Here is a 17,026-nt window from a genome sequence, read left to right as displayed (position 1 = left end):
TGCTGTGTATTCTGAGGCCTAAAAAGGAAATGCCATATTAAAAACAAAAGCAAACAAACCCCAAAAACCTATTTCCAGAAGTTGAAAAGAACTCCTAATTTTGCATATTTTTCTTTAGAAAAAAAATGAATGCACAGTTCTGCCCGTTTTGATCTTTCCGGGCTGCTGGCTTCATGTGCCCCCGATGCTGTTCAGATGTGGAGAACAAGGGCTTCTCTCTCCTCCTTTGTTCAGATGCACTGGGGCAGGGCCAAAGCGTGGTGGAGTTGATTGTGGAATCTGCTTCTTGGGAACATCAAATGATGCTCCAATCAGCTGAAAGCACCACTTGAATTCCTGAGTGCAGAAATGGGTGCAGCTGGTTTATTTACGCCCACTGCTTGGGGGAAGGGATGGCGCTTCTAACTGGGTGCAGTAGGAAAATGTAGGAAAATGACAGAGCCGGATTCTCAATCCTGGTTGAATCACAAAGGGAGCTTTTAAAAATGCCGAAGGCCAGGTCGCACCCCAGAATTTCTGGGGATGGGGCCCAGGCACCAATATTCCCGTGCAGCGGAGGAGGAGATGCAGTGCTCTAGGACAATGGTTCTAACACTTGAGCTTGTTAAAGAAACAAACTGGGGGAGGAGTTCCCGTCATGGGTCAGTAGTTAATGAACCTGACGAGTATCCCTGAGGACTCAGGTTCGATCCCTGGCCTCGCTCAGTGGGTTAAGGATCCAGTGTTGCCGTGAGCTGCAGTGTAGGTCGCACACACAGCTCGGATTCCATGTTGCTGTGGCTGTGGTGTCGGCTGGCAGCTGCGGCTCCAATTCAGTCCCTAGAGCCTGGGAACCTCCATCCACCACGGGTGTGGCCCTAAAAAGACAAAAAAAAACAAACAAACTAGGGGAGTTCCTTGGAGGCTTGGTGGATTAAGGATCTAGGATTGTCTTGCTGTGGCATGATTTGATCCCTGGCCCTGGAACTTTTGCATGCTGTAGGCGCAGTCCAAAAAAACCCCAGAAAAACAAACTGGGCCCCAATTCTAGGCATTCTGTTGTAATTAGGCTGGGGTGAGGCTTGAAATTTTGCATTTCTTTTCTTTTTTAGCCATACCTATGACATATGGGAGTTCCCAGGCCAGGGATCAGAGCCCCAGCTGCAGCAACGCCACTGCGCCACAGTTGGAACTCCCCAAAATTTGCATTCTAAGAAGTTTCCAGGTAATGCTGATGCTACTGGTCCTCCACTGGGAATAGTAGGTCCTACATGTTAGGAAATATTCTGTGTACCTAGTTTACATCATAGGGTTGGTAATTTCTCGGCCAAGTGCTTATTATAAAACTTCGCCTGGCTATCTGGGGAGAAATTACTGCTCCAGAGACTTTCCTGCTTTAGGTCAAAGGGGGTCATGTGTGTGTATATCAATATAAAAAGTTTTTCTAAAGAATAACTTTACGAGGAGTTCCCATCGTGGTGCAGTGGTTAACAAATCTGACAAAGAACCATGAGGTTGCGGGTTCGATCCCTGGCCTTGCTCAGTGGGCTGTGGTGTGGGTTGCAGACGTGGCTTGGATCCCACATTACTGTGGCTCTGGCGTAGACAGGTGGCTGCAGCTCCGATTCGACCCCTAGCCTGGGAACCTCCATGTGCCATGGGAGTGGCCCAAGAAATGGCAAAAAAAGAAGAACGTTATGAGCAGGCTCTCTGGAACCATAATGTGGGAAAAATCCACTACTGCAACATGGGGGGTGGAAAATAGAAACTCACCCCAAATAACCCTGTAATTGTCTGGATGACACACTGTGACCGCTTCAGCTAAAAAATGTTAAAATGGACTGGGGCATTAGTTAGCCAGGGCTCTTTGGGTTTCAAGATAGAGACTCATCTTAGGACCGAAGGGAGTGGATCTCTGAAGTCCAGGGTAAAGCAGCACACTTGAGTCAGTGTCCCTGTCCTAGGGACATCAGGCCATTTCCCAGCTCTGCTTGTCTCTGGGCTGGAGTCCTGCTCAGGAAGCATCTGTTCTGGGAATGGCCTTCAGCAGGTCCAGCCTTTGCCCACCCGTTAGACGTCCCCCAGGCAGAGAACCTCGCTCATAGTTTCAGCAAAAGCCCCAAGCCAGACTCTCACTGGAGCACCTGCCTGTGTCTGAACTAGTCATATCACTGAGACTGACTGACCAGGTCTGTGTCCCATGTCCCCTGCTGGAGTTGAAAGAGAGGGACTTCCCAGAGGACAGCTGAGTGCTGTTACTCAGAGAAGGGAAGGATCCTGGGCTGCACGCGATGGGTATTCTTGTTAGGTTGTGGGAAGCTCCTTTTGGCCTGGCTTCTGGACACTTGGCAGACCCTTCTCCGGCCTTCGAGGCCTCTAGCAGAGCCACCTCTTCTATGAGGTGGGCTCATGTCTCCCACACTGGGCACAGCTGTGCCCTGCCCTTTGAGCCCATGTGTCTCTCCTGCACTGCCACTTGTGTTTGTCTGTCCATTGGCTCTGCAGGCACATTCTGAGTGACGGCTTTGCCCTGGGCACTGGAGAGAAATGAGGACTCTGTCCTTGTCCTCCAGTTGGTATCACCCGCACCAGGGACATTTTTTGGGCACAGCAGGTCTCCTTTCCTCTCCCGAGCCTTGGGCTTCCTGGGGCCTGGCCCTCACTCAGGTCTCTGCTCTCTCCCTGGTCTTATGTGCATATGGTTTGACATTCTTGGTGCTCAGATCTTTGCTTGCCTTCTGTCAGGATACACTTTGTGATGGCAGCCCTGGGAGGGAAGACCAAGGGCTTTTGTAGCAGGAAATTTAGCCTTTCATGTCTGTGGGGACAGTGGCTGGTTCCTTGTAGCATCCAGAGCTGCCACCCTTCCCCATTCCCAGAGCCCTAAGCTTGCTTCCTAGGGAGGCCAGGTGGTGCTTGCTTGGCAGAAGACGGCTTGGTCCCTTAAGTACAGGCACTTACATAGTTTAAGTCTGAAATCCTAGCTGAACCATACCATGTTCTTATAAGATACATCTATATTTTTTTCTAAGACTTAGTGTTCTCACACAGATAAGAATATAGTTCCCATTTAGCTCTGTGGGTTAAAGATCTGGTGTTGTCACTGCTGTGGCACAGGTTTGATCCTTGGCCTGGGAACTTCCTTCTGCCTCAAGCAGAGCAAAACAAACAAACAAACAAAAAACCATGGAATTCCTATATATTTCTTTTTTCTTTCTTTCTTTCTTTCTTTTTTTTTTTTTTTGTCTTTTGTCCTTTTTAGGGCTGCACCTGTGGCATATGGAGGTTCCCAGGCCAGAGGTCTAATCAGAGCTGCAGCTGCCAGTCCACACCACAGCCACAGCAACACCAGATCTGAGCCACATCTGCAACCTACACGACAGCTTACGGCAACGCTGGATCATTAACCCACTGAGTGACACCAGGGATCTAACTCGCAACCTCATCGTTCCTAGTCGGATTCGTTTCTGCTACGCCATGATGGGAACTCCATTTTTTCTTTTTTTAAAATATATATATGCAATTCCTGCTGTGGTGCATTGAGTTAAGGATCTGGTGTTGCCACTACTGTGGCTCAGATTTGATTTCTGGCCCAGGAATTCACACATACACACAAAGAATATAGCTACTTTTATTTGTTGTTTTGTGTGTGTGTGTGTGTGTGTGTGTGTGTGTGTTTATTACTCAGTGAATTTACCACATCTGTTGTATAATGATCATCACAATCCAATTTCACAGGATTTCCATCCCACAGCCCAAGCACATCTCCCCACCCCCCAAATTGTCTCCTCCTGAGACCATAAGTTTTTCAATGTCTGTGAGTCAGCATCTGTTCTGCAAAGAAGTTCAGTCTGTCCTTTTTTTCAGATTCCACATGTCAGTGAAAGCATTTGATGTTGGTGTTTCATTGTATGGCAGACTTCACTTAGCATGATAGTTTCTCGGTCCATCCATGTTGCTAAAAATGCTGGTTTTCCATTCCTTTTAATGGCTGAGTAATATTCCATTGTGTATATGTACCACATCTTCTTGATCCACTCCTCTGTCAATGGACATTTAGGTTATTTCCATGTCTTGACTATTGAAAATAGTGCTGCAATGAACATCAGAGTACATGTGTCTTTGCAAGTCATGGTTTTCTATGGATAGATGCCCAGGAGTGGGATTGAAAGATCAGAAAGGGAACTTAGGGAACCAATCCCGTTCACCATCGCATCCAAGAGAATAAAATACCTAGGAGTAAACCTACCTAACGAGACAAAAGACCTGTACTCTGAAAACTGTAAGACACTGATGAAAGAAATCAAAGATGACACAATTAGATGGAAAGGCATACCATGCTCTTGGATTGGAAGAGTTAATATTATCAAAATGACTGTACTACCTAAGGCAATATACAGATTCAGTGCAATCCCTATCAAATCACCAAGGACTTTTTTCACAGAACTTGAACAAAATATTTTAAAGTTTGTTTGGTAGCTACTTTTATTTGTAACCAAAATGTAACATATTCTGCATATTGCTTTGCATCAAGATCATATTCGGCAGTTCCCACTGTGGCTCAGTGGTAACGAACCCGACTAGTATCCATGAGGACATGGGCTTGATCCCTGGCCTTGCTCAGTGGGTCAAGGATCTGGCATTGCCGTGAGCAGTGGTGTAGGTTGCAGACGCAGCTTGGATCCCTCATTGCTGTGGCTGTGGTATAGGCTGGCAGCTGCAGCTCCGATTCAGCCCCTAGCCTGGGAACGTCCAGATGCCACCGGTGCGGCCCTTAAAAAAAAAAAAAAAAAAAAAAGATACATATGCATATATAAATAACGCATGTGCACATACATACCCACGTAGATATATACATAACATCCACAGATGCACATTTGTGTAGAGTAAAGAAACAGGAGTTCCCATCATGGCACAGCGGAAATTAATCCAACTAAGAACCATGAGGTTGCCAGTTTGATCCCTGGCATCGCTCAGTGTGTTAAGGATCCGGCGTTGCCGTGAGCTGTCATGTAGGTTGCAGACATGGCTCAGATCCGGTGTTGCTGTGGCTGTGGTGTGGGCTGGCAGCTGCAGCTCTGATCGGACCCCTGGCCTGGGAACCTCCATATGCCGAGGGTGCAGCCCTAAAAAGCAACGACAACAGCAAAAAAGAAATAGCCTTTTGCTAGAGGTCCACAAGCCTGATGAGTGCTTTTGCAGAAGCCCAGTGAGACCTCAGAGAGCCCAGTGCCACACTTACAGTGGCCTCAGGAGATAGTGGGAAAAGGTTTCCACCTTGTTGCATTTATTCCTTTTCCCACCTAAACCCACTGTCTTTGCTGTGAACTGAGGGGTGAATACTTTGCTGTTTGCACTCACTTCTCCAAGATGGGTGAAGTGTTGGGTCCAGCCCTGAAGGGAGGCCCTGACAAGGACACTGTGGGGCTTGGTCACATCCTCAGGAGCACAGCTCCCAAGTAGCCACTGATGGGAGAAGCCAGAGCTGGTGGGTGGGCTCATTGGTTTAGCCACTTCCTCTGGTGCTGGTTTTGAGCATGGGTGCTGAGCCCTCAGATCGTGTCCCTGCCACATGGATCTCGTGTGGGGAGAAAGTGTCACCAGTGCAGTTCTCATGGTGCTGCCACTGCGGGACTGGATCATTTAACACCTTCAGCTTTATTTTCCTGCTCTTTTTTGGGGTGGGAGGTGGGGGTGACACACCCATGGCATATGGAAGTTCCCAGGCTAGGGGTCCAATCAGAGCTACGTCTGCTGGCCTATGTCACAGCCACAGCAATGCTGGATCTGAGCCTCACCTTGTGACCTACATGGCAGCTCACAGCAACATCGGATCCTTTAACCCACTGAGCGAGCCTGGGGATCGAAGCTGTGCCCTCCTGGAACTAGCTGGGTTCATTACCATTGAGCAGCAATGAGAACTCCCTATTTCCCTGCTCTTTATGACACCCCCATGCCTTCCTGTCCTCCACCACAGAGCAAGACAAATATACCCCACCCTACACGCACGCGCACCTCTGATAAGAATAAGAAAGTCGAGGGAGTTCCCATCGTGGCGCAGTGGTTAACATATCCGACCAGGAACCATGAGGTTGGGGGTTCAATCCCTTGCCTTGCTCAGTGGGTTAAGGATCCGGCGTTGCCATGAGCTGTGGTGTAGGTCACAGACGGCAGCTTGGATCCCGCGTTGCTGTGGCTCTGGCATAGGCTGGCAGCTTCAGCTCCAATTCGACCCCTAGCCTGGGAACCTCCGTATGCCATGGGTGCAGCTCAAGCAAAGGCAAAAAGACAAAAAAAAAAAAAAAAAAAGAATAAGAAAGTTGAGTGTGAAACACTGCTTGCTCCACGTGGCCAGCTTCTGTGAGTCAGAGGGATAGGTTTATACCCCATCTGGTGCAGCGAGGCAGGGTGGTCTGAGCCCTGAGGGATCAGATGCCAAGGGATTCTGGTTGGGGGTCTTACCAAGGGACAATGCAAACAGTGTTAAAACCTCCCTTCTGCTTTTGTCTGGGAACTTTGCAGGTCAGGTGCAGAGCAGAAAGTGCATCGAAGACGTGATTCATTTTGCCTGGGAGGAGAAGCTCTTTCTCCTGGCTGATGAGGTAAGAGCAGCTTCTGGCTCTCTGGGGTGAGGGTGTGCTTTGCTCCAGGCCTGGCTGGTTTATAGCCAGAAAGAACTTTCTCAGTGTTGGAGGAGAGATTCCAGCCAGGATGAGGATGTTCTGTGTGACAACCTGTGAGACTGTGACCTGAGCCGTCCCTCTCTTGAGTTGGAATCTTGGTTCTAAGCTTCAGCACTGGTACCCAAAGCACTTTAAACTGGAAAAGGAAGCAGGTGGTGAGGTCACAGGAGTGGGGCTGCATCCAGGGACTCAAACCCTATTTTTCAGCGTCTCTCTCTCTCTCTCTTTTTTTTTTTTCTTGTCTTTTTGCATTTTCTAGGGCCCCTCCCGCGGCATATGGAGGTTCCCAGGCTAAGGGTCAAATTGGAGCTGTAGCCGCTGGCCTACACCAGAGCCACAGCAATGCAGGATCCGAGCCGCATCTGCACCCTACACCACAGCTCACAGCAAGGCTGGATCCCCAACCCACTGAGCAAGGCCAGGGATTGAACCCGCAACCTCATGGTTCTTAGATTCATTAACCACTGAGTCACAGCGGGAACTCCCCAGTGTCTCTCTCATTCCATCCTACTGCCTTGGCCTCACAGACAGGCTTGCTGTCTTCCCAGCCCAGGAAGAGAGCGATTTCTCCTGGTGGTTCCAGCAAAAGTCTCCAAACTGAGCCTCATTGGTGCAGCTTGGGTCCAGCACCCTTGCTGGACCCATACCTCTGGCCCAGTGGTGACCAGGCCCTGGACAATGGGTGGGATCACGGCCCTGTACCCCCAAACCTACAGACAGAGCAGGGGAGAGTGTTCCCTGAGGCAAATCGAGGGGCTCTTTCTCAGGACAGGAGAGGGTGCTGGATGGACAGAATGCTGTGTTCTGTGGGGAAGGGAACTGTCATTAATCCCTTAGCTGCTGCTTCTTGAAACCCAGTTCTGGAGACAAGCCTGCCCATTCTTCTCCAGCTTTGCAAGAACGAAATGAAAGACCTTTTTAGTCCTATTTTCCCTGCTTAATTTCTGCATGATTTCTCGTTAGTCATAGCTTCCAGCACCGGAGCTTCTTTTCTTTGCTCCTTAATACTACCCCCAGGCATGCTAAGTACACCCACGCACACTTGCGAACACACACACACACACACACACACACACACACAGCTTACCCACCAAATCGTTAGTGATTAATAGCAGATGGACCTAAAATCCTCATTCCTAAAGGAGAGAAGGGGCAGCAGGGTGACCTGGTGCAGGAACCTCCTCCCTCTGGGTTTGGGAAGAGAAAGGAGGGGGAGGGGAGGAGGGGAGCTCTCCTTGGCTTGTCGAAGGTGGAGCCGCCTTACCTTCTGCTGTCCCAGAGCCTCAGTTTCCCTCCTGTCCAAACCGGGCAGGGCAGTTCATCTCCAAGGGCAGATGGGGGTCTCGTCTATTGTGTGCTAGACTATGTGGACAGGGAGGAACAGGCAGGTATGGGCGCTGCTCAGTCTAGTGGGGACACTGCCGGTGATGGTGGACAGAAAACCGAATGCTGTGAAGTGCTTCAGTTGGGGGCGGTCAGAGGGCAGGTCCCCGAACCGCTTTCATTACTCATCATGTTGCTGGAAGTGAGCTTGTTGCAGGAGGAGGAAAGTCTGCTCAGGCAGGTGGTCTGGAGACTGGGTGCGGCTAATGTGGGAGAATCCAGTGCATGTCCAGCCTGAGGCCCTCCCTCCTTGCTTGTTCTGGAAGGTTCCCTTGGGCACATCTGGCTTGGAAGTGGATTCTGAGGCTGGGCTTCACGGCCCGTGGCCTGGCTGTAGGTTGGCCCTGAGCACCTGTGCCCTCCCTCTGCCACGGCCTGGGGGGCTCAGGCTTCAGGGGGACCTGCCCTGACCGTCCCTGTCCTGTCCCCTCCTGCAGGTGTACCAGGACAACGTGTACTCTCCAGACTGCAAGTTCCACTCCTTCAAGAAGGTGCTTTACGAGATGGGGCCGGAGTACTCCAGCAACGTGGAGCTCGCCTCCTTCCACTCCACCTCCAAGGGCTACATGGGCGAGTATGTGGGCCCCCACATCCCCCCCCCAACTGCCCCTGGGCCTGCCTGGTCCCAGTGCTGCTCTGCCCTGCCCCACCTCGACCTGCTGGGCAGAGATGGCTGCCCTTATCTGTGGCGTCTGCTGACCTAAAAAGCAGGAGGAGACGGGCCTCACCTCCCCAAGGGGAGCGTGGTGGTGTGGGGACAGCCCCTGAGCAGAGGCTCTATAAAATACGTCCACAATGGAAATGAAAACAGGGACCTCACAGCAGCTTCTGGAGTTTTCTTCCAGCCGTGTCACTCTTGCCTGTCCCTGCTGACAGTGACTGAAGTCTGAGGGGCCAGAGAAGGCAGGTTAAGGGGACAGATGCTGTCAGGCCAGCGGGCCACGCTCTGTGTAGCAGCTCTGCATGTACCTGCCTTAGCATCACGTGACCTCTGGGGCCAAAGAGTCAGCTTCAGTCCTGTATTTGTTTATTCATTATTGAGCCCCTGCTGTAGTACTGATCTGGCACTGAGGTGACAGCAGTGAGCAAACCTTAGCAATCCCTGTCCATGCAGAGTTATGCTCTAGTGAGTGGATAGAAGCAGCAGACAAATGAATATCATGCGTCCAGTGGACAAAAATAATTAGGGGAGACGTGGGAATGCCGAGAAGTGGGGGGTGGTCACTGGAGAGTTGGCTTTTGAGTTAAGACCTAAGGGAGTGGATATGGGGAGCTACACAGGTATCTGAGGAAAGAGCCTTCTAGACAGAGGGAACAGCATGTGCCAAGGCCCTGAGGTGGAAGGAGCAGCTGTTCAAAGAGCGGCAAGACTAGAAAGGAGTGGGAGGGAAAGTGGCAGAAGTTGACAACAAAGAAGTCATAGGAGGCCAGATCACCTCGGTTATTTTTTACCTTTATTCATGACGGAAGGGAGGAGTTCCTGTTGTGGCCCAGCGGGTTAAGAACCTGGCATAGTGTCCATGATGATGCAGGTTTTGATCCCTGGCCTTGCTCAGTGGGTTAAGGATCACGTGTTGCCACAGGCTATGGTGTAGGTCACACATGTGGCTCGGATTTGGCATTGCTACAGTGTAGGCCAGCAGCTGCAGCTCCGGTTCAGCCACTAGCCCGGGACCTTCCATGTGCTGCAGGTGTGGCCCCTAAAAAAAAATAAAAAATAAAAAAATGGATGGAATGGGAATCCCTTGGTGAGTTTGAGCAGAGGTGTGACTTCGCCTGACTTTGGTTTTACCAGACTCTCTGGTTGCTATGTGATGGGGGCAGGGACAACAGAAGCAGGGACTCAAGTTAGGAGGCTGTCATAGTCCAAGTGAGATCTCGTGGGCCAGGGTAGACACGTGAGAAGAAGATGCTGGATCCTAGATATATTTGAAGCTGGAGTTGACAGGTGTTGCTTAAGGGGAAAGGTGGATGTGTGAGAGAGAAGTCAAAGATGATTCCCAAGATTTTTGTTCAAACTACAGGAAGGATGGAGTTGCCATCAGTAGATGAGGACGGCTGTGGATGAAGCAGGTGTTGGGGAAAGACTGGAAGTTGGTTTTGGTTGCGTTATATTTGCAAATGCCTATTGGATGCCTTGTCGGAGATGGATGTGTGAGTCTGCAGCTCAGAGCTGATACCCAGCTGGAGATTTGGGTTTGCGATATGTTAGTGTATGAGTTATTAGATAATTAAATCTCTGCATTCAGACATCTCATAAGGTGAGAGCAGAGATAGAAAAGAGGTCCAGGAGTTCCTGTTGTGGCTCAATAGTTAACGAATCCAACTAGGAACCATGAGGTTGTGGGTTCGATCCCTGGCCTCGCTCAGTGGGTTAAGGATCTGGCGTTGCCGTGAGCTGTGGTGTATTCGCAGATGCGGCTCGGATCCTGCATTGCTGCGGCTATGGCGTAGGCCAGCAGCGGTAGCTCCAATTAGACCCCTAGCCTGGGAACCTCCATATGCCTCAGGTGCGGTCCTAAAAAGCAAACAACAACAACAACAAAAAGAGGTCTAAGGATTAGGCCCAGGGCCTCACTGCTCAGAAGTTAGGACAGGAGAGGAGGAACCTCAAAGGAGACTGAGATGGACAGGCTGGTGCATTTACAGCTAAGGGCATTCATTTCCCAACGTTGGGGGGTTCTGCCATGTGCCAGGTGTCGGGTTTGGGGAGGGGGTCTGGAGGCCATTGTAACTGTGAAGCTTGAAGAAATACTTCGGCCAGGTTAAGGGAGCTGTCCCCTTGGGATGGTTGCCTGGCTGTCTTCAGCTTTCTTTGATGTGGGCAGAGGATTGGTTTTTGGGTTTTTTGTTTTTTGGGTTTTTTTTTCGGTCTTTTTGCCATTTCTTGGGCCACTCCCGCAGCATATGGAGGTTCCCAGGCTAGCGGTCGAATCAAGCTGTAGCCGCCGGCCTGCACCAGAGCCACAGCAACGCGGGATCCAAGCCGCATCTGCAACCTACACCACAGCTCACAGCAATGCAGGATCCTTAATCCACTGAGCAAGGCCAGGGATCGAACCCGCAACCTCATGGTTCCTAGTTGGACTCGTTAACCACTGAGCCATGACGGGGAACTCTGGGCAGGGATTGATTTATACTAGTCTTTCTGGTCTACCTCGCTAGCTGAGCTCTCTCCTTGCTGGACTCCCATGCTGTGTAGCTCTCTTCAAAAACAAATAAGTTCTCTATTAACTCATTTTCCAAACTCAGAGTGTGTTTATCACATACCTATCCAATCTCTCCATCTGTATTATTAATTACTTTTTTCATAGTAAAACCCAGGATATTGGTAACCTGAGTTGGTATCCTATTGCCCTCAGATACTAATTACCTAGAATTAGACTGCTTTGCTCAATTTGATTTTCTGCTCCTCAGCAGAGGGTAGAGGAGAGAGTTTCTTCTTTCAGCCTTTGTTATGAGAAACCTTTCAGAGAGGCCATAATTTATCGTCCCACCTTGGAAGGGCCAGTTGAGCGATCAGATGGGGATTGGTCTTTGCCAGCTCACTCTGCAGCTTGATCCCAAAAGCATTTTCTTGAGTGTCTCATTATATCAGGCGCTCTGAGGTTGGGTGGGTGCAGTGTATATACAGAGGAAGGTAGGATCAGGTGCCTGCATTTCTGCAGTCATTAGTCTGAATGTTATTAATCACAGTCCAGAGAAGGAGACACAGCTCCAGAAAGTGTGGCTGATGGAGCTGATTTGGTTCTGAAAGTTTTTTTTGTTTGTTTGTTTGTTTTTAGTTTGTATCGTCTCATTGTATGATCTCAGCATATTCTCGTGAGATTTGACTCCATATCAATCAGGATCCTTTTGTCAATACATAACAAACTCAACTCAAACTGGCCTACATCAAAATGGCATTTAAAAATATCCATATCAGGGAGTTCCCGTCGTGGCTCAGTGGGTTAACAATTCGGCGTTGCCGTGAGCTGTGGTGTAGGTTGCAGACGCGGCTCGGATCCCGTGTTGCTGTGGCTCTGGTGTAGGCCTGTGGCTACAGCTCCGATTTGACCCCTAGCCTGGGAACCTCCATATGCCGCGGGAGCGGCCCAAGAAATAGCAACAACAACAACAACAACAACAACAAAGACAAAAAAATATATATATATATCCATATCAGGAATTCCCACTGTGTCTCAATGGGTTAAGTACCCAACATAGTGTCAGTGAGGATGCTGGTTTGATCCCTGGCCTTACTCAGTGGGTTAAGGATCTGGCGTTGATGTAAACTGTGGCATCATAGGTCGAAGATATGGCTCAGATCTGGCATTGCTGTGGCTGTGGTGTAGGCCGGCAGCTGCGGCTCTGATTCAACCCCAAGCCTGGGAACTTCCATATGCCACAAGTGTGGCTGAAAAAAAAAAAAAAAAAAAGGTTACTGTTAAAAAGTCAAGGAGTGAAGTTGAATCAGGGGACTTAAAGATATCAGAAGGTTTCTGTCTCTGCTTTCTTGCTTTGTCTCGTTTTCTTTTCTTTTTTTCTTTCTTTTTTTTTTTTTTTTTTTGGTCTTTTTTCTTTGTGTTTTTTGGGTAGCACCTGAGGCATATGGAGGTTCCCAAGCTAGGGGTCCAATCAGAGCTACAGCTGCCAGCCTATACCACAGCCACAGGAACACGGGACCTGAGCTGCATCTGCGACGTACACCACAGCTCATGACAAACGCTGGATCCTTAACCCACTGAGCAAGGCCAGGGATCAAACCCGCAACCTCATAATTCCTAGTTGGATTCATTTCCACTGAGCCACAACAGGAACTCCTTGTCTCGTTTTCTTTGTTAGCTCCGCTCTCCTTTGGGTTGGCTTTGCTTTCAGGCAGCAAGAAGTTCCAGCGAAGTCCTTAGGCTACTGCCCATGTGCCCACCCTGGGGACCTGTGCAGGGGGTGCCTGGTCTGAATTATGTGCCCCTTTGGAGCAAGGCTGGTATATTAGCGTTCAGGCTAAACAGCTATAACAAAAGGTCCCAAAATACAGTGGTTCAAACTAAATGGAAGTGTCTGTCCTTTTTTTTTTTTGTCTTTTTGCCTTTTCCAGGGCCGCTTCCATGGCACATGGAGGTTCCCAGGCTAGGGGTCTAATCAGAGCTGTAGCTGCTGGCCTACACCAGAGCCACAGCAACGCAGGATCTGAGCCACGTCTGCAACCTACACCACAGCTCATGGCAACGCCGGATTGTTGATAACAGTCCAAAGGCAGGGGGAGTCCAGGGCTGGCTCTGCCCCATGAGGTCATTTAAGGATGGGCTGGTGGGATGGCTCTGTTTCCTCGACATGTGGCATCATCACGAACACCAGGGCTGCTGCTCCAACGTCTGTATTTCTCAGGAATTGGAAAGAGGAGCGAAGAGGGAATGGGCATGCTTCTAAGGAAGTGAAGTGGAATTTGTCCATACCACTTCTGTTCGCTTTCCATTGGCAAGAGCTCAGGCATACCTGGCAACTCAGTATTGGGCATTCGGATGGTTACAGAAGATGCTGGCTGGCTGGCTGGCTGCACTAAGTAGAGGTCTCCCTGTGACGGGTGGGTCCTCTCCGCCTCTTCATCCTTCTAGGTGTGGCTACAGAGGCGGCTACATGGAGGTGATCAACCTGCACCCTGAGATCAAGGGCCAGCTGGTGAAACTGCTGTCTGTGCGTCTGTGCCCGCCAGTGTCTGGGCAGGCTGCCATGGATATCGTTGTGAACCCCCCGGTGCCAGGAGAGGAGTCCTTTGAGCAGTTCAGCAGGGTGAGTCTCCTGTGTCCCAAGGCCTATCCTCATCACTGCTGCAATCAGTGGGCACCACAGTCTCCATGGCCAGCGTATCCCAGATGGCCTCCAGAGGGCGCTCGTGGTCCACGTGGTGCCTGACTCTCCCCAAGGACGTTGTCTCGGGATGCAGCTGGGCTAATTTAGAAGTGGGAGGATTGTGCATGTGTGTGGGGAGGAGGAAGCGGATGAGCACAGCGTGGATTCTAGGCCATGGGCCTGCCTGTGGCTTAACCAGATGTCCTTGCAGCTGAAAGTGATCCAATCACACCCTTTTAACTGCAAGTGACAAAACCCCAACTCTAACTAATTTAAACAAAAATGGAGTTTATTGGTCATCTAAGCAAGAAGTCCGTTCCCAGCTGTTCCAGACTCACATCTTTTTCTTTCAATTGTGGTAAAATACTCAAACATAAAATTTATCATTTTGATCATTTTTTTAAATTTTTAATTTATTGGTTTTTTTTTCTGCTGTACCAAGGTACACTTACATGTATACATTTTTTTCCCCACCCTTTGTTCTGTTGCAATATAAGTGTCTAGACATAGTTCTCAATGCTACTCAGCAGGATCTCCTTGTAAATCCATTCCAAGTTGTATCCAATAACCCATTTTGATCATTTTTAACTGAACCATTCAGTGCACAAAGTACATTCACATTGTTGTGCAACCACCACCACCGTCTGACTCCAGAACTTTTTCATCATCCCAAACTGAAATTCTGTGTCCATTAAACAATAACTCCTCATTTCCCCTCCCCACAGCCTCTGGTTACCTCCATTCTACTTTCTATCTTTATGAATATGACTACTCTGGGTACCTCTTGTAGGTGGGACCATACAGTATTTGTCTTTTTCTGACTCGTTTATTTCAATTAGCATAATATCTTCAAGGTTCATCTCTGCTGTGGCTTGTGTGAGAATTGCCCCCCCCCTTTTTAAGGCTGAGTAATATTCCACTGTGTACATGATGCTGCGTTTCCCTGATCCATTTGTCTGCAGGCCATACCTCTTCACCCCCCATTCCAGCAGTATTTGCAGAAGTACTTGCTCCAACTTGGAACACATGTCCAGCTCTGAGTCCATCACTGACGTGCTTTGCCTAGATCATGCGCCCCAAATACATCACATGAATCGGGGAGAGGAGGGTAGCTCCTCACAGTGAAGTAGTGGGGCCATCTCCTAGAAGCATGTTCTAGGGTGTTCCATCCAGGGCCAGTTTGATTCAGGCTGATGGGCAGGGATTGGTTCTTCTCATTTTCAGGAATGACATCTTGGTACAAGAGTAGAACCCATGATACAGGCTGCCCAGGACCCACCTGTGGCTCGTGTGCCCCTGCCCCAGGGCACGTGGTGGCCTCATGGGCTGAGTGTCCGTGCAGTAGTTCCCGCAGAGGGATGTGTGTTTCCCCCGAGCCAACCCCCCCAACCTCCCCCTAACACACCCCACCCCTGGTTTGTTGTGCTCATGCACACACATACTTGCCTTTCACCAGCCTGCCTTGTTCCCCTAGTTCGAGGGGGTAGTTTTCAGTGTCTGGAGTCTGATGTCCAGAGATGCTGACTCCTGTCCTTTCTCTGCCTCATTAGGAGAAAGAGTCCGTCTTGGGTAACCTGGCCAAAAAAGCCAAGCTGACAGAAGATTTGTTTAACCAAGTTCCGGGAATTCACTGCAACCCCCTGCAGGGTGCCATGTACGCCTTTCCTCGGATCTTCATCCCCACCAAAGCCATGGAGGCGGCTCAGGTCAGGGGTGCTGGATTGGGGCTGGCTCTCACTGGGTGCACTCGGGACTGCTTTTTGCCTTGGGGAGTAAAAGTTCTGGCCCCAGAGGCTCTGAACTCTGTGAATCCTTTAGTCAGATGTTACTCAATGTGTAAAGATGAGGTGCTTTTGGACACGCCGCCCTGCAGTGTGCACTGGTGATGGGGCAGGCATCAAGTCAGCCCCAGGTGGGAGGTGCTCTGATGGCAGGTGCCCAGGTGTGATGTGATGCATTTAAAACTAAACAACCAAAAAAAAAAAAAAAAAAAAAAAACAAGGAGTTCCCGTCATGGCTCAGCAGTTAGCAGACCCAACTAGCATCCATGAGGATGCGGGTTCGATCCCTGGCCTCGCTCAGTGGGTTAAGGATCTGGTGTTGCCATGAGCTGTGATGTAGATCACAGATGCAACTGAGATCCCAAGTTGCTGTGGCTGAGGCGTTGGGCCGGCAGCTACAGCTCCGATTGGACCCCTAGCCTGGGAACCTCCATATGCTGCTGCGGGTAGGGCCCTAAAAAGGCAAATAAATAAATAAATAAAACTAAAAGATGCTGGGGAAGCATAAGAGCTGTCTCTTCCACCTGGCCCACTAGAGCAGTGCTTTTCAAACTTAAATGTGTACACAATCACCTGGCTCCTATAAATGTTGATTCTGGAGTTCCCCGGTGGCTTAGCAGATTAACCTGGCCTTGTCACTGCCTTGGCTTGGGTGGCTGCTGTGGCGCGGGTTCAATCCCTGGCTGGGGAACTTCTTCATGCCGCAAGCTTGGCCAAAAAACCAAACAAAACCAAAGGTTGCTTCTGGGAATTCCCTGGTGGCCTATTGGTTAAGGATCTGCCATTGTCACTGCGGAGGCTCAAGTTCAATCCCTGGCCCAGAAACTTCTGTATACTACAGGTACAGCCAAAAAAAAAAAAAAATGTTAATTCTGGTAAGACGTCTGTGGAGGGAGCCCAAGTTTCTGCATTTCACAGGTGATGTTACAGATCTGCTTTGAAGATCAAGGGCCAGAGCAGAATCTCTGAAAGTGTCCTCACACTCCCTAACCTCCTCAGTACTTTTTTTGTGGGTTTTTTGGTTTGTTTTATTTTGTCTTCTTAGGGTTGCACCCGTGGCATATGGAGTGTCCCAGGCTAGGGGTCCAATCAGAGCTGAAGCCGCCGGCCTACACCATAGCCACAGCAACACCGAATCCTTAACCCACTGAACAAAGCCAGGGATCGAACCTGCATCCTCATGGATACTAGTCAGGTTTGTTAGCAAATGAGCTAAACATTCAGAATCTGGCCCCCACCCCTCAGCCTATTGAATCAGGATCCCTGGTGTTAGAGCCTGAGAGTCTATTTAACAGGTGGCCTGGTTGTACAAACCTAAGTGTAAGAAGCACAATCAGCAGGGCCCCTGAGAGGCTTATTCCTTAAAGTCCC

General features: G+C 49.6%; 1 protein-coding gene across 2 annotated transcripts in view; it reads left to right on the top strand.

The window, feature by feature from the left end:
* GPT2 (glutamic--pyruvic transaminase 2) overlaps positions 1-17,026 on the top strand; it is a 44,268-nt gene that overhangs the window by 22,809 nt on the left and 4,433 nt on the right. For both annotated transcript variants that reach the window (XM_003126995.4, XM_013998283.2), the window contains 4 exons: positions 6,502-6,581; positions 8,483-8,619; positions 13,640-13,814; positions 15,425-15,580. In XM_003126995.4, coding sequence (XP_003127043.1) covers positions 6,502-6,581; positions 8,483-8,619; positions 13,640-13,814; positions 15,425-15,580 — 548 coding nt within the window. The remainder of the gene's footprint in view (positions 1-6,501; positions 6,582-8,482; positions 8,620-13,639; positions 13,815-15,424; positions 15,581-17,026) is intronic.

This window comes from Sus scrofa, chromosome 6 (genome assembly GCF_000003025.6).
Source record: "Sus scrofa isolate TJ Tabasco breed Duroc chromosome 6, Sscrofa11.1, whole genome shotgun sequence".
In the NCBI taxonomy this organism is placed as follows: Eukaryota; Metazoa; Chordata; class Mammalia; order Artiodactyla; family Suidae; genus Sus; species Sus scrofa.
This window is presented reverse-complemented; position numbering and strand designations above follow the sequence as displayed.